The sequence below is a fragment of the Passer domesticus genome, chromosome 19, assembly GCF_036417665.1.
Source record: "Passer domesticus isolate bPasDom1 chromosome 19, bPasDom1.hap1, whole genome shotgun sequence".
NCBI classification, from domain to species: Eukaryota; Metazoa; Chordata; class Aves; order Passeriformes; family Passeridae; genus Passer; species Passer domesticus.
Window position 1 is genome coordinate 3,524,208 of NC_087492.1, and position 22,891 is coordinate 3,547,098.

The following is a 22,891-nucleotide window of genomic DNA, read 5'->3' on the forward strand; positions in this document are numbered from 1 at the left end:
AGTTGTCTTTAATTTTAATTTTAGTTTTGACCTTTGAACTTTTGTTGTTTTTTTGGGGTTTTTTTTGTTTTGTTTTTTTTCTTGTAGCACACAAAGAATTTTTCATCTTTTGGAGGGTATACCCAGCAGATTTTCATACTTTGCAGTACATCTCATCTGTGAGCTTGGCCGTTGTAGCTGGAATACAGGTCCTTCAGTTTTAAAGCACAGAATTATCTTAAATCTGCTCAGGTATCAGCCTTCTGGTAGGTTCTTGAATGAAAACCTTTCAGGATTGTTCTGTCTATTGATCTTGTAGCTCACATCCCATCTCATTGTATCCCATCCCATCCCATCCCACTTGCAGAATTTTATAGTCACGTTCAGAGGTGACACAGGTCAGTTTGAACCTTAACTTCTTTACTTTGTCACTAAATTTTGCCATCTGAATAAATGTCATTGGACTTTGCTGATGAGTGAATACTGAGGAGTGACTGATGAGTGCTCTGGCTGTGTTTGGTGCTTTTTTAGGGAGGACTTTCTAGACTGTTGAGGCAGTGTGAGCTTGCAGCCCTACTGGTAATGTTCTGAGCACAGGGGTTTTATGTGGGAGATGACACTCAGCCTTGTACTGTGTCCAGTAATTCAAATAAATAACTTTCTGTATGGAGTTGGACCCATTGAGCTATTTTTAGCAATCTGTCTTGAATGGGCATATTAGTGTTTTCTGGTGTATGGCATATCCCCAGGATGCAGAGTTAATGTTTTTGTTTGGGTGTCTGAACAGGTTAATGATTACCTGGTAAAACAAAATACTACTGGGAAGATTTGTTTTGCAAAGCTAGCAATACACTGAAGGGTTTTGCTTATGTGGCTCTTGACTTGTAATTTTGATTTGTTTTATGCCATTTGAAGCATTGTGTCTTGAAGGGTCTGTAATTCATGAAGTCTGGTCAGTGTGATTTAATAGGCTGGTCCATAAATACAGCCTGATTTTGGTTTTTTCCATGAGGTAGTTTCATTACCTTTTGATGAAGTGAAGTCACAGAAATAATTATTCACAAGTATTGTTGTCATGCCTTGGATAAGGCCTTTCGAACCAACTGCTGAAACACTCCCTTCACTCTTCATTTTCTTGCCAGAGTAAACTTTGAATAAATATCCCTGAATTAATTTTGTGATTCATTGTAGATCCCCTGTGCAAGGCAGAGCCTCCCTTGCTCTGCCATGGGTTAGTTACATCAGAGCTCAATTTACTAAAGCTGCTGATTTAAAAACAAAATCCCCCAACTCGGGTTAGACTGTAATCTCATTCTTTGCACTCTTTATATCACACTTAGTTTGCTCAAAAACAAGATGAGGAAAATTCCCGAAAGGATGCGAAATTTAATTAGCAAATGTTGGTTAAGCACTTCAAGATGGCACGAAAATTACTCTGAATGCAGAAATGTCAGCTTGTTTTGGATAGCTGAAGGAAAACTGGGTTTACCCATGAGACTGGTCTTTTGTCCATGAAGGTAAGAGTTGGAGCCAGGATATTCCAGCAAGTGGAGCAGGTGACTGCCCTGCCCTGGGACAGCTGCTCTCAGGTCTGTGTGGCCACACAGTCAAGGGGTTTGGGGAGCTGGCCTGCTAAAAATAGTCCCAGTTTTTAACCTGCTGTGTTTTGCCAAGTGAAGAACTGCTTCACTCAGGCAGCGCCTTCAAAGTGCTGCAAGAGTCTTATTTCTGATTCAGACTTTGACTATTTCCTGGGGAGTCTTTGATAGATTTTTTAACCTTTCTGTGACTCATTTTCCCACATGTCTGCTGAAGATAGTTTGTACTTCTGCATCTGAAGCATTTTGAGTTCTGGAGATCAAGCTGAAATTACGCAGTGATTGTTGCCATTATAATATTCAGTTCCAAATCATTTCCAACTTACTCAGAATTCCCTGCATATGGTGAATGTAAGTGTGAACAGTAGCTTTTAAGGGAATTCTGAATTGGATCTGTTCAGTAGTTTGAGCTGGCCAAAGACAGAAATATCATCATACCTTTAGAAATAAACATTGTTAAATCATTTCCTTGCCCGAGAAGCTCAAATTAACACAAGGCCAAGTATCTCTTCAGTGTTCCTGAATCCATTACTCTTGTCATTGCTTTTTCTCCCTTGGGTATCTTCACTTAACTGCTTCTTTTTTGATTCTTTGCTCCTATGTGTCCTGTAATTTTTATTTTTTTTTAATATTATCCATTTGATGCTACTGGGTTTCCTGTTTTGCTGTAGAGTCTGGGAGTGTCAGTGAAATGGGACATTATAGCACAATTTCTGGCTTCTGAACTGCAAAACAAGAAATATTTCTTTCTGCCCCTTTTAATTGTCAATATTTGATGAGACAGACAATTTGCCAGCCTGGTTGGCAGCTGTATGAAAGTATTCATAACCTCCCTTTATCTTTGTGAGACATGAGGCAGAATTCCAAAGTCTGTAACAGCTCTTTTAAACGTTTATATATTTAACCTCTGAAATTTGTGCTATAATATGAAAAGGTACAAAAATACTTGTGTGAAAAATAGAATCTTGCTGTCATTGAGCAGGGTTGGAAGCTGATTTCTGGTGCTGTAATTTATCAGGGGTGCTGAAAATGAAGATGAGCAGCCTCTGTTCTGGCAGGGGAGAGGGAAGCAGTGCAAGGATCAGAGAGGCAGAGGGGGTTAATAAATAGTGAGGAACTTTCCAGGAGGATTCTGGTTGCCTTTGGGTAGAGCAAGAGGAGGTTTGTCATGACTAATGAAAGGATACAGCAGGGAGGAAAGCCCGGATGAGGTTGTTTACAGTCTGCACACACAGTTACAGTTTTATGCAAAAGGATGGCTGTATTTAAACATAATCTGGATGTATGGAAATTGGAGAGGTTACAGCAGGAAGCTGGCACTGCTCTCACTGCCCAGGAACTGGAGTGATGAAGAATAATCTGTGTCTGCTGCAAATGTGTGAGCAGATGCTGAAGAGAGAGAGGCAGATGCTTTTGGCTGACAGGTCAGAGGTTGCCTGCAGAGAAATAGGAGTTGAAATCAAGCACCTCCATCCACAACTGCAGACAGGGAGAAACGAGCAGAATATCAGTGGTAATTCTACTGGCAAAAATTGGGAAAGAATCCTTCCCCTCTCAGCAGAGAGGATAAACAGCCTCATGCTGTAGGAGCCTGGGAGATGAGGGGTCAGATCAGGAGAGTGTGCAGGCATGTGGATGTGTCTGACAGGAAAAGGAGGCTTAGAGGGAGGGAATATTGTACTTCAGTGTCATTTTACGTGTTTGTACTCCAGGGTTGATTTTATCTTGAAAGAAATGAGATCCCGTGCAGGATCCCCATCCTTTAGCTCCCTCCCCACCTTGTAGTTGCCAATATGTGACCACATGTTTTCCTCTGCTGTTACCCCCTTATCTCTGCTGCTGTTTTGCCAGTTCCCTCAGGGAGGAGGAAGATTGGTCCCCCACCTCTGATAACTTCATGTTTTCTTTTTTCCTCTCTGTGGTTCTCACCTCTCATATTTACCATGATTGTAATCTCTGATGCTCCTTGTTGCCTTCCTCTGCTGGCAACTTTCATTTATTCCTCTTTTAAAAAAATTCCACTATGAACATGATCACACTTGCAGTTTTCAACAGGAAAGTCATCAATGTCCTATTTATTACGTAAAACTTGTAGTTATCAGGGGGCTTAGGTTGACAATTTTGGATGGATGCAGGATGCTCATTCTTGTACTCCATGCCCTCTGTCTCATCTTTCCATGTCCAGTGCAGACTCTGGAGAGATGGTCAGGCCCTCTCACTGCAGTTGGTTGTGAAAGATTTCAAGATAACACCAACCTAACACTGCCCACTGCAGTTCCTGTGACTGGAGAAATGGCTTTTATAGCATCATAGAAAGTGAGCATGGCTTGAACTTTCAGCACCTGGGTTAATGATCAACTTGTGGGCTGACTGAATATTGTGAGACTAAGGAGCAGATGTAACTTGACAGAGAGAAACTGGGAAGGACCTTGAATCATGCAGAGGTTGGCCTGTATTTTTGTGTGACTTTTTTCCTGATCCCCTCTGCATCCCCAGATTCTTCAGATCTCTGCACGTGAAGCTGCTGAGGGAGCATGGGTTGGGGCAAACTGAGATTTGTATTTCCATAACCTTAAAGTGTTTGAGCATCTTTATACCATGGAGGCAGTTCATTATTGATGAATGTGCCCCAGCCTGTGACAGGAGGACTTATCCCATCAGCAAACATTGGATGGGGCTGACAGCCCCGTGCCAGAGCTTTCATTCCTGTAAAAGTCTCAGGAAAGGCAAAGCAGAGGTTTTCTTTTGGCTGGGGCTGGGGTTTAGGGTGCTGTGGGGTGCTCAGGGGCAGCTCTCTGCTCTCACACGTGCAGCTGAACCTGCTGGCTGTGTGACACTGCCTTGATTAAATGGAAATCATCTGACTCAGAGCCATTAGACCATCACAGAGGAGGTAAAGCTGTACTCCAATGTATGCAGTGTGAATGATGAGATATAATAAATGTTAATGGTGAAGCATTCTGTTACAGCTTGTCACTTGGCTATGAATTATAGGTACTGTAATAGATGTATAGCTACTATAAAGCACACTACTAGTGATGTGTAGTGTTGCTTTGAAAGAGAAGCTGTTGTATTTTTCTTTGATTTTTCATAGCTGAAAATCAGGTTTAAGAGGTAAATGTAAATTTGTCTCATTATTCAGGCAGTTGGACATGTAAAGCTTTGTTTGATGGAGAGTTAAGGAGGAAAAATCCCCTGACCAGAACAGAAATGATAAAATATTACAGATGTGCTTTAAGATCTGTTTGTACAGCTTGCTCTTTGCTGAGCTGGTTTTGTCTATTGACTGATAATGGAAAATGCAGTTTATAGGTGAAATGCTGGATTAATGTGCTGTGAAATGTAGCCATTGAGGCAGAGATCAACTGTTTATTTGAAGGTCTGATGTGTCTGCTGGGCTCTGGGCAACAGGTTGAGAATTTGCTCCACATCTGATAGAATTCTGAATTTAATATACAGGCTCCTGGGATTGCATCTTTTGAGCTATCAGAGAAAAATATTTTCTGTTAAGAATATATTTATGTCCCACTTTTTGCTTAGAGCCATAATTTTCCCCCTCAAAACTGGTGAGGGAGAAGGGTTGAATCCGTTTATTTGGATCTTTAGCAGCTGGAGCTATACCCAGCCTCAGGCATGCTCAGACTTTGCTAGGGAACTTGTGTGGATTTCTGCAGTATTTAAAATCTTTCCCCAATCAGTTTGCAGCTCAGTGTTTGCTCTCCATCTGCAGCTGGAGAATGCAGCAGAGGCAGAGTAGCCATTGATTGTCAGCTAAGCAGAATTGTTTTCAGGCTTTGTAGTATATTCAGTTTCTGGCATCCTGCAGGAGCCAAGCTATGCTGGCATTTGAAGCAGAGCTGGTTTTCTGCTTTGTGAGTGCCTTTTTTTCTGACTGCTTGAGTTAAGCTGCTGTTGGATGGTTGGTGATGGCATTCAGGGCCTGACCAAGCACTGGGATTTGGTGAACTGTAGGTGACACTGAGTGCAGCCCTAAGACTACCTGGATCTGAAAGTCAGCAACAGTTCATGGAAGTCAAAAACTTTGCAGAAGAAACAAAACTGAACTTCATATTATGCTAAGGAAATTTACTGTAAATGCAGAATCCAGCTATAGACTTATAACCTCTTTAAAATTTATTTAAAGTGACCTACTTTTCTTATCAAATTCGAAATCAACTGGTAAAAGGATGTATTCCAACAATATAATCCTCAAATCTTTGTGTAGACAATGCTGACACGTCTCATTTTGAGCCCATTTAAGACCCGTTAACATGTTTCAGACTGGAGTAACCTATTAAATAAATACATCAGGAAAAAGCTTTTACTGGTAATGGTTGTTTTGCTTAGGTGACTATGGCTGTAATGTATTGTGAGTACATCTGGTACTTCAGTGCTTATCAGCGATCTTTTTCCCTTTAGGCGGTTTCCTAGAAACATGATTGCTTGCTGGTCTTGATCTCACAGCTTTGTGGAGACTCCTTCCCTGATAATGTCAAGTTCAGGCTACCCTCCGAACCAAGGAGCTTTCAGCGCGGAGCAGAGCCGGTACCCGCCCCACTCTGTGCAGTACACCTTCCCCAGCACCCGCCACCAGCAGGTAAGGGACAAAGGGACACCCCCGAGCCTGGCGCTTCAGGGCTTTGCCCTGCCGAAAAGGGATTCATTCTGCTTTTTAAACCAACACAACACAAGTCGTTCGCATTTGAAAACACATCATGTGCCCTGTTGGGAGAGCTGCTGCCAGGCTGCTTTGTTAAATACTGGTGGGGTGGCTTCTTCTGCTTTACTTTGCCCTCCTTGCCCTTTGTTAAATAAATGTCCTGGTTTTATCATTGGTTTCTCATGGTTTGAATAAATTCAGCAGGGGTTGTGTTACTAAACTTCTGTTGCAGTATTGGGCTAGAATCTCTGAAAGTTAATTGTGGTTCTTGTCAAAATTCTGTGCAAGGTGGAGAATGTGAAAAAACTTGTGTTACACTGATGTTTTTTCTGAAGCAGCTGTACCAGTGCTGCCAGCTGAGTTCTGCTGGCAGAATGGGAATAAAGGATTTCTAAGGATATCCAACTTGCTCATTTCTGCCAACCATTTATTCTGCCATCCTGTGCTGTGGAGGACCAGCTGTTGGCTTTACAACAGTTCAGGTTTCCCTCATTTCAATGACATTCTCCTCCTGCTGCAGATACTTTGGATGATACTTTCTTCTACTTCCATGTTAGCAAAAGGAGATTGAAAAAACTGAAGCTTTTTGGCTTGCTCTGTGTTTATTTTTAGATAATTTATGGAAACTGCATCTCATGGGTAATGATCTATTACATGTCTTGTAGAGCTTCTCTTCAGTTAGTGCCAGCTGCATATAATTTTTAAAAGCAAGCGGTTGATCACACAAAAATACAAATAAATAATCTTGTACTTCAATTTGATTGTAAATTGTAGCAATTGGAAGGTGCATCTTGTGTGACTCTTAGTCCTGATTAATAATGTCCGATATAAAAATGTCTTGAGGTGGTAACAAAAGAAATTGCCTCGAGGTTGCTCTCATTTTACCACTGTGCAGTCGGATGTGCAAGACTGATTTTAAAGGATGTTTTTTAAAGGCTATTCATCTGCTTGCTGCTGACTCATCCGTGTTTTGTTAGAAGTTGCTAATAAATTAGGTGGAATTCCTAGTATAAATATTTAGTCTCTTTAAAGTTTATTTAAATCTCGGAACTGCCATTTGCAAACATTTTTTTGAGCCGGAATAAGACTGCCTCGCTCTGATGTTACCCTGCATTCAATGTCTTTGGAAATGGTGGTGGTCAGTGGATGCTTTGCTCTGTTAACTCTTTGGAAAGGGTGGTGGTCAGTGGATGCCTTGCTCTGTTAACTCTTTGGAAAGGGTGGTGGTCAGTGGATGCTTTGCTCTGTTAACTCTTTGGGAATGGTGGTGGTCAGTGGATGCCTTGCTCTGTTAACTCTTTGGGAAGGGTGGTGGTCAGTGGATGCTTTGCTCTGTTAACTCTTTGGAAAGGGTGGTGGTCAGTGGATGCTTTGCTCTGTTAACTCTTTGGAAAGGGTGGTGGTCAGTGGATGCTTTGCTCTGTTAACACGAGGTGTTCCCCCAGGAATTTGCCGTTCCCGACTATCGCTCGTCCCACCTGGAGGTCAGCCAGGCCACGCAGCTCCTGCAGCAGCAGCAGCAGCAGCAGCTCCGGCGCAGGCCCTCGCTGCTCTCCGAGTTCCACCCGGGCTCTGACAGGTGAGGAGGCTCCCTGGGATGGTGTGACACCCATCCCTGCCTGCAGCTGCTCTGGGGTTACCTGAGGACAGAGTGGACAGCAGCAGGGATCAGATGCTGGAGTTTACTTTGTTTGCCAATATCTCCCTTCCCAGTGAAACCATGGGGATGTTGAGGGATGGTCAGAGTGCATCATCATTGCTGTACTGCTGGTTGGTGTAAGAAGGTTTTTAGACAATGTCAAGCATTCATTTGAAGAGCTCTAAATGTTCTCTGAACATCAAACTCAGAGATTAAAATCCCACTGCAGATCAGAATAATATTAAGTGGATTGTACTAAATTAGCAGGAACATGCTTCTGTTTAGGGGAGAGATTAAAATATTATTTATGCCCTCAATTCTTTAGTGTGTTAGGCTGCTGGTGTACAGTCATAAGTAAGTGTTAGGGCCTGTAACAACCTCTTCTTTTCTTGCACTTACTGCTTGTACAAACCTTCTTTTGCCTTGACTCTTAGTGAGTATATCTGCTAGGAGCAACTTTATATACAGGATTACTGCTGGAGGTTTATTTTGGCTGTAACTGACCGATCTGGTCCTGAACAAATACCATGATGAATGTTATGTAAATACTGGTCTGGCTTAAAATCTCATTAGGACATTCCCAGAAATAACTTGATGATAGTGAAATCTGGGACTTCCATATTGCCTTCATCTCGTGTCAGCAAAATGTCAGTAAGGCTCTGTTTTAATGCTGAGAATCACAGCAGCTTTTAGAGTTCTCAAAATTGAGTTTATAGCAGTAGTAAATCACACCCCCCCCAGACTGTAAATTTGTAAAAGCTTATTTGGTAGTTCTGGCAAACTGCAGGAAACTGCTGCTGTCATCTCTTCAGTGGCACTTCATAGGAAGACGTTGAAGCATATGAGGGTCTTTTATGGACATCCTGTGCACTGCACTGGGAGCAGCAAGTGATAACTGTGCAGTATTTTTCTGAGAAGGAGGAGTCTTTAAATGACTCATGGATTGAATCAATGACTGCTTCTGTCACAGAGTAGCATTTTAGTAGAGATCAAGTTCCAAACAGACTCATGGCTCATCTCAAGTGTTCTGTGTATATTTAAAAATTGTTTGGCTGCAAAAATTCAATAACGGAGCTGTTGTGGACATCTTCAGTGAAATATAGTACTGTGTTTTTCTCATGGATTTTTGGTGTGTTTATAATTTGAATCAGAGCTTTGATTTGAACAATATCCTTGTAGCAGAGCTGAGTTTGTTTAAGGTTGTGTAATGACAGAAGTGCCTTTAATTTGAGATTCAAGTTAATTTCCTCTTTTCCAATGGATTTTAACTGTTGTATTTTTTGAAGTCATATTTAAAAACATTTATCTGCTTTACTGTTTAGAAGGAGCTTCACCAAATAACATCTCCTTTAAAATTAAAAAGCGTTGAAGATTCTTCTCATATCAAAAAAGTATATTTTAACAGTTAACCTCTTGTGTACAGGCCTCAGGAAAGGAGAACTGGCTATGAGCAGCAGTTCCATCCAGGTCCATCTCAGACAGATCATGATTCTCTGGAATCTAAGCGGCCACGTCTTGAGCAAGTGTCTGATTCCCATTTCCAGCGTGTCAGTGCAGCCACTGTCCTGCCTTTAGTGCATCCTCTGCAGGAAGGGTTGAGGTCTGCAGATATTAAGAAGGTAAAGGCATTTGCTGTTACAGTGCTGAAGGTCTGATTTTCTGTGTTGCAGTGAGCTAATCAGATTTTTCTGTTATGTAATTTTGTTTGTTTGTTTTTTCTTTAATCCAAAAAATTTACTTTTACACATTATCAGAAGCTGTGATCATGAGTCAGTGTTACTCTCTTACACAGTCTGACTCAAACACAGTAAATAGATGGGAATTCTGAGTTGCCACTACTCTCTTAAGTCACTCAAACCTCAGTTGTAAAATGATTGTAGCATAGTGCATGAAATATGCTGGCAAATCCATGCAAGTCCATTTTTTCCTGTAATTAACATTGGGACTGAATAGTCAAAGTACTTCCTTCCGCCCCCTTTTCCCTTCTAAGCATTTGAAATGAATCTGCTTATTTACATAACACTAATTATACTTGTCACTGTCTCATTTTGGCTAAATCTAGGACAATCTAGTTTGGGGTGGGTGTTTTCTATTTTAGGTATTAAATATTAGAGCTAAATTCAAGAGAAATTCATATTTATAACCACAGCTAACTCCAGATGTGCTTTATCAGGCTGGTCATGATTATCTTCAAGAATATGCTCCTCAGTATAGGTGCAGAGTATTGAGGAGTGGTTCCCAGTAACCTTCCCTTTGGAAAGAAAAGTTACTGTTTGCATTTATGAAGATGTATTTTAAAAGGAGGACATTTGGGTCTTATTTTGCATTCTAGGTAAATATTGCAGTAGGGTGGTTTTTTTAAAAAAAACCTTTGGAATTACAGTATCATAAAAGATTTAGAGCATTATGAAAACTTTAATTGACTTCTCAACAGAGAAATTGTTGTTAATTCCTGGGAGTTTGGTTACTGAGCGCTCATTCCCCAGTTGTGACTGATTTCCTCTCTATCTCCCCCCATCTCCTGTCCCCATGGAAGGACCCAGCTTTTGGAGGAAAGCATGAGGGACCATCTTCTCCAATTTCTGGTCAGCCTTGTGGGGAGGACCAAAATGCTTCACCTTCCAAGCTGTCAAAGGAAGAATTGATCCAGAGCATGGACCGCGTAGATCGCGAAATTGCAAAAGTGGAGCAGCAGATCCTGAAACTGAAGAAAAAGCAAGTAAGCACAGCAGGCACTGCTCTTGTTTTCTGCCAGTGAAAGAGGTTGGAAAAACCTCATTTGTTGATGGTGAATTTTTTGGTTACATGAATGAGATGAAGAAGTTGAAAAGGAAGGGTTATGTGTGTGATTTTGTTTTAAATAAGTTGGACATCACACAGTTTTAAACATTTTTGAAAGCAGGAGAAAGCCACATAGGAACAGCAGCAGTAGTCAGGTTTATATTTGAAACTGCTGTGAAACAAGGGCACTGTGACTGTAATTTCAGCTTCAGAGCTGACTGCTGGCTGAGGGGAGGATCATCTTTCTTCTTCTGCAGTCTGTGCAAGGGGAGAATCCCTTGCATGCATCTCCAAAACCAGAGCTTGTACAAAAGTCTCTGGATCATCTGCCTTCCCAAGGGCAAGAGATCCCAACATCTGGAGCTAAGGCCAGCCTTGGGGGGAAAAAGTGCAGTAGGAGGGGTGCAAATAAACAGAGAGAGCAGAGAAATAAAGAAGGAAATATCACTTTGTTTTTGTATGGCCCTGGCTATGCTTTGCAGAGGTCTGCACTTCAGCCACTGGAAGCAAAGGAAGTGTTTGCTGGCAGAAGTTGTTGCTTTCCCAGTAGCTGTTGTGGCCAAGTAAACCCACCCTTCAATCGAGGCATCTGTTAGTCATTGACAAAAACAAAGTCCTTGTTTCCTTTTCTGATTTTCAAAGATCCAGATAGAAAAAGTGCCAGCTTTACTCTTTTTTAGTTGGAACTCTGGAGGAAATGAGTTACTTTGGAGGATTTGTTAACTTGTAGGTCCAGGATAACAAACAGACAATTTATGGTCTGGAAGCATTTAATTATGTCTGAATTTTAATGAGCTGTAAAGTGACCTCCAGTAGAAAAACAAAAAAGGATGTCACTGGGTACCTGTTTGTGTGGTAATGATGCTTATCTCTCTGTGCACTTTTCCACAAAATCAGCAAGTTTTGTGCAACTCATCTATGAAGGCTCATTTGTGCACATTTGTCTGTGACTTGACTTAAAAAAACTACAAGGTTGATGATGAAATAATTGAGCCCAGGTCTTAGGGCATTCTGCTAAAATTTTAGGGAATTCTTGCACAGCAATGTAGCACATGCTAGCCAGGACTGTAAAGCAGGATGGATCCCTGGTGTCAGAAGTTCTTTGCTGTGTATTTGTGGCAGGCATGAGTGAAGGATATTTAATAAATGAAGATGTCACTGAACCAGATTTATTTGATGTGAAAGTAAATCACAGCAGTAGATTTAGTAGGAAAGGTAGTATTAGCTAGGAAAGGAGTACAGGGTGGTTTTTTTGCTTTTGGTATTTTTTTCATGTTTGCTGTTGTGACATTCTTGGAACTTTAATGCATGTGGAGTGGTTTATTTTTGCTGTGAAGTACCTTTAGAGTGATGTTCTCTGTGGCAAGTTAGAAGGACTTTTGTGCCTTTTGAAGCCATAAGACAGCAGTAATGGTGACACTTGAACATCTACAGTGCAGAAAGGCAGCTTTGTGGTTTATTTCCACTGGGAGAAGGCGGCTCTGATGTAACTGTTCTCCAAAGTTGATACTTTTGTTTAAAGTTAAATAATGATAAATTACAAAGTGACAGTGGCTTTAACTGTCAAGCTGAAACAAGTCTGATTCAAGGCAGGTGAGTCTTGTAAACAGGTAATTTGAGTTACCAGTAGTACAAAAAATAGTCTTGTTATTGTCCCTGTGGGAATTCAAACCATTTCATTCATTCCTCGTCAGCGCAAAGCGAAATAAGCGGCAGTGCTGACTGATCAGCTGCGTATTTTATCTCTGGTGACTAATTACTGGTGGGGGGAACAGGGATGGCTGATTTTCTTTCTTTGGTCTCTTAGCAACAACTTGAAGAAGAAGCTGCTAAGCCTCCCGAGCCGGAGCGGCCGGTGTCCCCTCCTCCCGTGGAGCAGAAGCACCGCAGCATCGTGCAGATCATTTACGATGAGAATCGCGTGAGTCCTCTGCACCTCCCCACCTCACTGCCTCTGTGCTCACATTCCTTAGGTCTTCATTTACCTCCATGGGGCAGATTTTCCTGTTTTTACTGTTTTGCCCACCCCTCTTTTGCTATTCATTTGCTTCTTTAAATGAAAGACATTTCAATGACGTTTTTATTCTCGATCACAGGAATCTTCCTTCTATCTTGTAAGCACTCTGAGCTGTGGGTCTCATCCTTAGACCTTGTGCTGAGATTCTTGAATTATAGATATATATAAACACACATATATATCCTTTTAAGTGTGTGATATGAAAAATGCCTCAGAAATTCATCTTGAATTCCCTGTTCCTCACATGAGCTGACAAAGTTGGCTGAAGACTCTACTTCTAAATGAGCTGAAGAGAAAAAACTGCATATGTTGTAGGATTTTGTGCCTTCTTTATAAACTCTGACTTCTGGCACTTAAGTTTGGATAAATGAACAGATATGAAGTAGTAATATATGGGTGAATTATGAGCTTGTGTTGTTTAAGTGGTGAGAAAAGTTCAGGAGCTCTAATACTGCCAACAGTAACAGCAAAAATGCTTCCTGCCTTTTTTCCCATGGTAGTTTGAGATGAGGGAGTCAGATGTCTGGGGGTTTTGAAAGTATTGTGATCTTCTCTAAGAGTGGTATATGTTTGTTTAATTTCCCAATTTTGTTCTGTAATTTAGAGGAACAGCTAACTTCTATTACAATAGGTTGGGGGTTTTTTGAGGAGTTAAAAATCCCCTACAAAACAATGCCAGATTTTTGTACAGTACAGCTATGTCCCAAGCATTAAAGCATGCAAGGAGGGGTCAGAATTATTTTGTGGTTTTCACTTGGTGTGAATGAAGGACCTTTGACACACTTTGTCTGTTTATGTACACATGGATTCACACTCCCAGATTTGGCAGTTGGAGAATTTTAGTCTCTTAATTCCATTTCTCAAAGCTAATTATACTTTATTTTACTGGACACCTTTCTTCCTTTTTATAATTATTTGTTGTATTATGAAATGCGTGGGTTTTTTGAACTGCAGAGGTCAGTTTGTGCTTTTATGCTCTATCAGCTTCCAGACTGGGAGATCAGAGCCACTGCTACACAATTCAAGTACAGGTTTCTTTATTTGCTGAGGCAACATTGCAGAAGTAGGTTAAGAAGGATCTCGTGTGTTCAGGCAGGGGTTTAGCAGAGAACACAGAGTTCAGATCCACATTTGACATGAACTTCAAAGGATTTACTCAGACTATACCAAAAAAATCTTATTTGCAGAAAAAAGCAGAAGAAGCTCACAAGATTTTTGAAGGTCTTGGTCCAAAAGTTGAATTGGTAAGTTTTGGAATTCTGTTTTTTTCCTTTGTACTATTTTCTGTGTTGCCAGTTGCACTAGTTCTGTTGTGCTGAACAGCTGTAGTTCTGTGAGTATGTATAGAAGAAATGTGTGTCTAAATGCACTGGTGAGTTGGGGCTTGAGTGAGTTCATCTGCCATGCAAGTGTGATTTTTAAAGTAGATTTTAATATATTTGAGAGAACAGTTTGAAGTATGAAGAAATGAAGTACTATTATATACAGAAGTAGTTATAATCCAATTTTAAGTAATGAAATTTGTGCTGAATATCTTGTAGTCCTTTCAGCTCTGCTGCAGCTCAGATTGAGTGCACTGTTCTCAGAATACTAAAATATTGTTAAATGTGGTGCATACACATTTACAGTTCCATGCATTGCAAAGTGCTAAGTGTTCCTTTCTCATCCCAAATTGCAGCCACTTTACAACCAACCCTCAGACACCAAGGTCTACCATGAAAACATCAAAACGTGAGTGCTTTAATTCCCTCTCCTTGTCCCATTCAGGGGATCTGGACTTGAACATTCCCTGACATTTTTCCTTGCTATCATCTGCAAATAGGATGTGTGAGTTTGAACCACAATTAAAAGCTGCCAGTCCGTGTGACTTTCTGATTTCTTTGTTGTAAAACAGTTCTGCAAGATGTGCATTATATGTGCTGAAGGCAGAGGGAAGCTCTGGCTTTCCATCTTCCTTTAAAGACAAAAATAAATAAAAAACCATAAGTTGGTTGTCCTTTAAAAACTTCTCTTAAAAAAAAGTAATTCTTGCTCCACTCTATCAAATAGATTTGTATAACAGTTCCGGAATACTTATTTCTTGGATAATATATTGGAAAACTTAGCTTTAGGGCTGAATTGCAAAGACTTTTCCCCCATAAAAGCATAATAGCTTAAACCAATTTTTTTTTCATTTTAACATATTATCTCTCTTGTGGTTAAAGAAAGCACCTGCCTTGAAATTTGAACGTTTTGTGTTTCAGTTGCTTATTCCAGCCATCTTCAAGAATCTCCTCTCTGAAATAATAGAGTATTAGGTGATTAGGTATCTCAACTTCATTGGGAATTTTCCCTATTTTTTACCCTGAAACTGTTATTCATAATAAAGATCTGACATCTGGGATTGGGATGGGTTTTGTTGAGTAGTTTTGAATTGCTTGATTTTTATATAGTTCACTTTTTTCCCCTGATTTTGTTTTCCAGAAACCAGGTGATGAGGAAAAAGCTGATCCTATTCTTTAAAAGAAGGAACCATGCAAGAAAACAAAGGGTAAGAGCACCATGGTTTTCTAAAAGGAGCATGTGGCTGGACCCTTGTCTTGCATTCCCAAATATATTGATTAGAAAAATACGACCTTATGCTAAAACAAGTGTGGAATATTTCTGGAAGGCAGTAATGATCCAATTAACAAATACCACTAGGATGTGTAAAGCAAAGAAATAATGTATAATATTCAAAATCTCCATTTTTGTATCCACTTCCTCACCTTCTCTGTGCTGGAAATTTGGTATAAGTCATCTTTAGCATGGCAGGGTCTGGAGCAGGAAAAATCTGTGCATTCCAGGAGCCTGCCCATGTGACATGTACTGTTCACTTGGTGTGTTTTGCTTAGTTCAAGGTTTGCTTTTGGAATTTAACAGGAACAGAAAATCTGTCAACGTTATGATCAGCTGATGGAGGCATGGGAGAAGAAAGTGGACAGGATAGAAAATAATCCACGCAGGAAAGCCAAGGAGAGCAAAACACGGGAGTACTATGAGAAACAATTCCCTGAAATCAGGAAGCAGAGAGAACAGCAAGAAAGATTCCAAAGGTATTACTGGAGATTTGAAACATTCCTGCAAAATATCTCTTCAGTCTTAAGTTATAAAATGGTTTTTAATAAAATCAGTTAATTGTAATGATGAAGTTTTATGTTCATTACTTTAATGCTTTAAAAAGAATATTAGTGTGTCACAGAGTATAAAGTGAAAAGTTCTTCCCTTTGTTCACTGTGTTTCCGTGGCATTGAGCTCAACTTTCACTTCCCATCCTAAGGATCTCCATGACTTTATCTGTCCACTGTCACACATGTCCCCTTTGCTGTCCCTCCCTCCAGTGCCAGCAGTGCCAGCTCATCCTTGGTGTCCTCTCAGGCTGCTGTGTGATGTCCACAGGGCTCCTTTCCCATGTCCCTTTTCAGATCTGCTGTCAAACCCCATATTTTCCAAAAAGAACACTTCATAGGGCCAATTAGCAAAGGCTGCTTAGGTTGTGGTGTCAGTGAGATGAGGAGAACTAAGCTGCTCAAAAAGGGGTTTGTGGAGTTCTGAAGACAGCTGGAGCATCAGCTTCCCATGAGCCTGTTCATTTTGGGCACACACCCTAATTTACACTGGTATTTTTCTGTCACTGTCTGTGTTACTCCTGTGTTTCATAATCCCTGTATTCATTATCCTCCACACTCAAAAACCATTTATCTTCTTAATTAACAGTTTGACTGATCTTTTATTGTACTTGCCAGGTAATTTTATTCCAGACAGTTTTGCATTTTAAAATATTCAAGGTGTGACAATTAAAGCCCTATTATTTAATTTGAATCTATCAGCCATTTGCTAGATGGAAACTACAAGAAATCTTCAAAGGAATGAAGTGCAGTTTGCTTGAGAGTTCACCTTGCAGTACTGTAGGTAGAGAGATAGGATTTAAATTAGAATTAGGTCAAGTTTGATTCAGTTGTGTTGAAATCTGTTTATCTGATGTTCGAAATCATTTCAGTACACCTTGGAGAGTTCAAGCCCCATAAAGATTTAATCTCATCTCATGTAGCCATCTGTCTACATCACCTTTTTGTCATGAAACATGGGGAAAGCAGAGAGTTTGCAATACACTGTGAAGATTTTATGGAATCAAGAAAAGAAGCAAGTAAAGAGTTAGAATGGGAACAGCACTCATACATAAGAAGTTTCACTTTAGGAATATATCAGGTCTTTGTAATTGGAAACTACTTGGGGAGGGGTCATCTTATTACATTATATTTATATTCTGTAAAATAATGGCCTCTGTCTATAGCTGTGCTCTAATACTATTGCCATATAAATATGAAGGGTTTTTTCCTCAGATTTTGTGCAAATGGATAATTTCAGTAAAATCTTTGAGGTGTTTTCTCTCTCCATTTAGTAGTGATTTTTACCTTTGAAATGCTTTTTGACCCACATGCTGTGGTATATTTTTATGAAGTTCCTAAGGGTAAAGATCACAAGCTGAAAAATTCTTCCAAATTACAGGTTTCCCCTTCAATTCAAAAGTGGAAAATTTTATTTTGTTGCAACAAATATCAGTGGTGTATTAGTAAGTTGACCAAATTGATAAAAGGCAAATTTAGTGTGGTTTGCTTAAAAGAAAAAAAAAAGGCTTTCAAGGTGTATCAGTTGTAATTAAGGGGATAATTTCTGTGCCACTGATGAACATTTCTCATGCTCAGCAGAAGCAGATTCATTTATCTGAAGCACCTACTTTGCAGTGAAATTGGTGATGACACCTTTTTTGTTCCCTTTCTGCTGAGCTTTGCAAACTCACTATAAAACCAACAGGACATGACAGAGTTTGTGCTCTGACTCTCCCTAAGAAAAACCAGTCCTAGCTGATTTGAGAGACTGTTAACAGCATTATAATGAATTTTGGAGATTGTTTTGGTGTACAAAACCTGCTAATTTCCACTTTTTCCTTCTGTTATCCCCCATTTCAGAGTTGGCCAAAGAGGGGCTGGCCTTTCAGCAACCATTGCCAGAAGTGAACACGAGATTTCAGAAATCATCGATGGGCTCTCTGAGCAGGAGGTGAGCCTGCTGGCTGTGCTTTGCTGTAGAAGCACAGCCAATAAATATCCTTCCACTGGCAGTGCCAGGTGTCTTGTAGAGGGTTGGTTTCATTGAGAAGAGAAAGCTTTTCTCTCTTTAAGAGAATCTGTTTGAAGTGTGGCATGAGGCAGATCTTACAAACACTTTTCTTTTGAGGGTTTTGCTTTCTAATTGTATCTGCCCTAGATTTTTCTCATGTGCCTGTTCATTGCAGGCTTGCTGCAACCTAGTTTTTTTCAGCTGTAACAAACATGTGAAAACTCTTCCTCTTGTCAAACCCTCCATCATTTTGGTGTCTCACCAGTTGTGACACTCTTTCCTTTAGCTGCCCATAAGTGCTCATTGCCATAGTGACAACTTCTCCAAGAGTTGTGTACAAAAAGAAGTTCCAAGCTGACTGTGAACGTGGAGCTTTAAGAGCTGTGTAATTCAAGAACTGTAAACATCAGTAGCAGCATTTTGGGTGTTCTTTACTTTGTCTTTTGTTCTGCAGAATAATGAGAAGCAAATGCGGCAGCTCTCTGTCATCCCTCCCATGATGTTCGATGCAGAGCAGAGAAGGGTGAAGTTCATCAACATGAACGGGCTGATGGAGGATCCCATGAAAGTTTATAAAGACAGGCAGTTCATGAATGTCTGGACAGACCATGAGAAGGAGATTTTTAAGGAAAAGTAATGACCTTTCTTATCTTTTCTTTCTATTGCATTGAAATGACAGAATAACAGTTAAGTGCCCAACCCCATCAAGCTAAATCAGGAATGCTGAAGCTTTTGTGCAATAATATTTGAAAATGTTCTTAATTGGCTGTCATGAATATTGCAAAATTTTAGACTTATTTTTCATGTGGGTGTGCTCACATGCATTTAGTCCTTAAATACAAAATTTTCTCAAAAGTCTGTGCTAAGATTAAAATGAGAACTGTAGATAAGGAATTTAATTTTATAATTGTAAGTGCTGAGTTCTAAATTTGTGCAATCTGAAAACTGGGCTTTTTAGGCTAATTTCACTTGTGTAAATGAAGGCTTTGCTGATGGAACAGATTGTTTGCAAGATTGCTTTGCTTGTTTGATCGTGGATTATGTTGTTAAACTGAAATGATTTCTGGTTTGTTAAAGGTTTGTCCAACATCCCAAGAACTTTGGTCTGATTGCTTCCTACTTGGAACGAAAGGTGAGACATTTTAATATAAATAGAGCTTAGGGTGGGATCCCTAACTTTCCAATATAATAATAAATAGAATTTTTATTTTAGTCTGGGGGCTGAATAGTTTGAAGTGTTTGGAGAAATGAAAAACTCAAATCTTTTTATTAGGATTAAACCCTACTTTCTCCTGCTTTTTTTCACTTTAGAATGTTCCTGACTGTGTATTATATTACTATTTGACCAAGAAAAATGAAAATTATAAAGCCCTTGTGCGAAGGAATTACGGCAAACGCAGAGGAAGAAACCAGGTAGGTTGAATTTATTCATCACTTGGGTGTTCTTATTTTATTGCTTCATGTTTACAACTGTTTCATTATCTGAGATAGCACCATATTGTAAGCATGCGGAGGAAATAATTATTTTTCCTTTATTGTATTGTTACCCTTTTAAAATTTAAGTGATCCTGACCTCAAGGGTGTTGTTTATTATTTTGGTTTTAAATCTCTGAAATATCTTCTTGCTTTGCACATTTCTTACTTGTTTTAATATGACAATTCATTTTCTTTGAGGACTCTGCCACAGACATTGAGGTTGAATCCATCACTAAATCCTATGTTGGAGCCAAGAGAAATTAGGTTTAGCATGTGACTTGCAGTGGAAATATATAATCAGTTCATAATGTCAGTGTTAGGCAAAAAGCAGAAATTAATAGTGATCTTTATTTGGTGGTCAGGCTCAAAGTCAAACTGGAACTTCAGAACCAGAAGAAAGAGACCAATTTAATGCATGTGAATAAAAAATCCTGCTGATTCAGGAAGTGTTCCTTTGGAAGTCTTCAGAGAGAAAAAGAACAGCATTTTATGTACCAAAAGCTTATAAATACATGTGCTGGGCTAGCAGGGTTAATGTGGATATTGGAAAATCTGAAAAAAAATAACCCTGAAACTTTGGGACTGCACAAATCTGCTCTGCAAGCCAGTAAATGCAGTAAATACTGCACTGAAATACACAAATACTGAATGTTCTCTAGGAGTCGTAGTAAAATATATTTTTACTATAAAATTGTTGCAAACAGCTTCAACTGAGGAGTGGATCCTGTTCAGTAGAAAGAGCCATGAGGTTTTGCTTCTGTGGTGCTGTTGTACTTAAACCTTTGGAGTTATGGGCTGCTGTTCTACCAGAAGAGCCCTGTCATGGCAGAGCAGCTTGTCTGTACCCCACAAATGATGGATTGTTAGGATAAGGCCATTGCCATTGTGCACAGGATTTCACAGAGCTTCTGCTCTGATGGGAGAAATCACTGGAAATAACTTCAGTTTTGCCAGGACTTGTGTTAGAATCTCTAAGCCTGATAATCCTTTTGTTGGAGTGGTGACTGGGGAAGGATTGCAGTTAGTCTGGATGTGTGGCAAATGAAAAGAAGATGGAAATAAATGTGGACAGTCACTGTGGACACTTAGCAGAGGCAGTGCTGCCATTTGGAGTGGCTCAGCTCCTTGTGCCATTGTCAGATGAGGTTGGTGTGGTCATGGAGTGTCAGATGTTGAGGGGTGCCTTTGCTGGGTGCTGCTCTGAGGGTGAGGAGGCAGAACTGGCTCAGCTGTAGTGCAGTGGAACTGGACATTTTGAGATATTTAGAGAGTCATTAGTGTTTATTTAAATGTCTTTTCCACATTGTTAAACTTTAGAATATTGGAAATGTTAGAATTCAAAATTTGGATGGAGTTTTCTATCCATAAATGCTTGCTTACCTTGGATAATGTATATAGAACAGAAAGATTTTAATTCCAGCTTTAGACACGAGGGCATGGATTTGCTTGGTGAACTCAGCTCAAGGTGCTCTGCCTGACTTTGTGGCTGCTCCTGTGAGTGCTGATTTATATGTGAGTAACTGAATACATCAGTTGGAACACTGAAGGTTTGTTCAGCTTAGATTACTTGCTCTTGGAATTGTAGCAGAGTTGTACTCTGTAATTGCTGGTTGTAGATGCACTTTAAGTGCTACAGCAGATCCCTAAACTTTGGGCAACTGCTGGCCAGGCTTAATGTGTGCTCTGTGAAGGATGCAAGGAAGTGCCAGGTTTTTAGCTCTGGAGAGGGTTGAGATGGACTTGCCAACTCAAGGAAATACTCTCAGCACTCTAAAAGGGAAATTTGACCACTTCTGGAAATTTAAATTCAGAACTATTGCAGTTAGCATGTTAATAGTAAAGAACTACATGGTGAAAAAAAAATTATAATTTTATTAATGATGAATTAGCAACATCTATAACAGCTAGTAAAAAAGAACTTGAGAGGGTTGAATTGCCTGGCTTGCCAGAACTTTTATCTTACAGTTGCAGAAAGCAGCTCACCCCTTCCCCCTCCCGTGCCCCAGCTTTGTTTGAAGCTGATATTTTTCATATCTCTCAGTAGCAACTTGAAACTTTCTTGCTGATTGGCAAACACAAGTCATGTAAGATTTATGAGGTGCTCCAGGATGGGCTTAGGCCAACAGGTGCTTCAGCTTAAACTCTTAATAGTTCATATATTTTTGTAAATTAGAAGGCAAGCAAGTGGAGTATTGCAGTGGAGGAGATATTAATCATGGTAAGGACATTGAAGTCCTCCAGAGAATGCAGCGAGCACAGCTTGGCTCAGGTTTCAGTGTGGGGGCTTCCACTTCAGAGAAACTGAGTGCTGGATCAAGGATGTGAAGAGGTGCAAGGCTAATAAAATTCTGATGTGTGTTTGTCCTCAAATAGGTCTAGAAAGGGCTTTTTATAAAATGCTGCCTGAACTGTTCCAGAGTGTCACAGAGACAACTGAACAAATGTGTCTTAAACCAAAGCTTGTCAAATGTAGAGCAAGTTTCTAACAGAGAATTGAGAGAAAGCCATGGCTGTATGGTGCTTTAACTTGCCTGTCCCTGGAAGTGTTCAGGACAGGGCTTGGAGCAGCCTGGTCTGGTGGGAGATGTCCCTGCCCATGGCAGGGGGTTTGGAATTGGATGATCTTAAAGGTCTCTTCAAACCCAAACCATCCTATGATTCTATGAATAGATAATTATGAGAATTCCTTAACTCATTGAAAGAAGGTTTCTTTAAGTGAAGTTTGAAATGAATGTGGCAGCAGTGCTCAGTGCTGGCTGTGTCCCTGCAGTGAGTGTGGCTGGCAGCAGGTGGGAGGCCAGTGATGTGAGCAGACAGAAATTCACTGCCTGTGTGTGACGGGGATCACCTCTGGTGACTCCGGGGAGATTAGAAGGTGCTGTGTGAGAGGGGCAGCACTGCTGCAGGCAGCTTAAGTGGCAGAATGACACCATTTCCTGGAATAAACACGTTGCTGGGTCAGGCAGCCCGTGCTAAGGAGCTCTGTGATGTGGCTGCTGGGTGGGTTTTGCCCCTCTGAGCCGTGCCCTGAGCTCCAGCCCATCCCCTTGTGTGGACAGTAAAAGTTCAAGCAGCAGATGAATGTGCAGGAACGTCGCTGACCGAGGCTTCGACTCCTTTAAGGTTTGTGTTTATGCATTGATTGTGCAGCTTGAATAAAGTTACTGGGTAACAGAGAACCAAGTGATGTTAGGTTGGCCTGGTAAGAACAGGATTTTCAACAGCTGTTTTCTAAATAGATTAGATGTAAAATAAATTTCTTTAATTTTTTTAAATGCAGTTTTAACTCCTTGTTTTCAGCTCAATCTATCTAGCAAGGTGGAAATGATTTATCTTAGCATGTCTCTGACATCTTGCTTCAAGGAAGTCTTTGCATAATCAGTAACCAGCACCTTAATTGCTAATTATTTGCAGCAAGATGATAGTGGTTAGTATTTAGGGTTTCTGCTCCAGTTCACATTGTTAAAATGTCAAAACCAAGTCAGTTTGTGACTATTTCCAGCCTCAGTTTAGTTAGTGAAACAGTGACACCTGCTGCTGCACTCATAGGGAGGTTGCTTCCTCTGTGAGAAAGAAAAGCCTATTTTGAGGAATTTTTCAGT

At 40.2% G+C, this 22,891-nt stretch overlaps 1 protein-coding gene across 5 annotated transcripts in view; it reads left to right on the top strand.

The window, feature by feature from the left end:
- Positions 1–22,891, top strand: part of NCOR1 (nuclear receptor corepressor 1) — a 55,542-nt gene that overhangs the window by 7,039 nt on the left and 25,612 nt on the right. For 4 of the 5 annotated variants that reach the window (XM_064394994.1, XM_064394998.1, XM_064394996.1 and 1 more), the window contains exons 2-14: positions 5,997–6,174; positions 7,683–7,816; positions 9,300–9,495; positions 10,413–10,595; positions 12,465–12,578; positions 13,862–13,918; positions 14,353–14,405; positions 15,138–15,204; positions 15,576–15,748; positions 17,663–17,753; positions 18,268–18,446; positions 18,891–18,945; positions 19,125–19,226. In XM_064394994.1, coding sequence (XP_064251064.1) covers positions 6,067–6,174; positions 7,683–7,816; positions 9,300–9,495; positions 10,413–10,595; positions 12,465–12,578; positions 13,862–13,918; positions 14,353–14,405; positions 15,138–15,204; positions 15,576–15,748; positions 17,663–17,753; positions 18,268–18,446; positions 18,891–18,945; positions 19,125–19,226 — 1,512 coding nt within the window. In that variant the 5' untranslated portion in view covers positions 5,997–6,066. The remainder of the gene's footprint in view (positions 1–5,996; positions 6,175–7,682; positions 7,817–9,299; positions 9,496–10,412; positions 10,596–12,464; positions 12,579–13,861; positions 13,919–14,352; positions 14,406–15,137; positions 15,205–15,575; positions 15,749–17,662; positions 17,754–18,267; positions 18,447–18,890; positions 18,946–19,124; positions 19,227–22,891) is intronic. The other variant, XM_064394997.1, reaches the window with a different exon arrangement.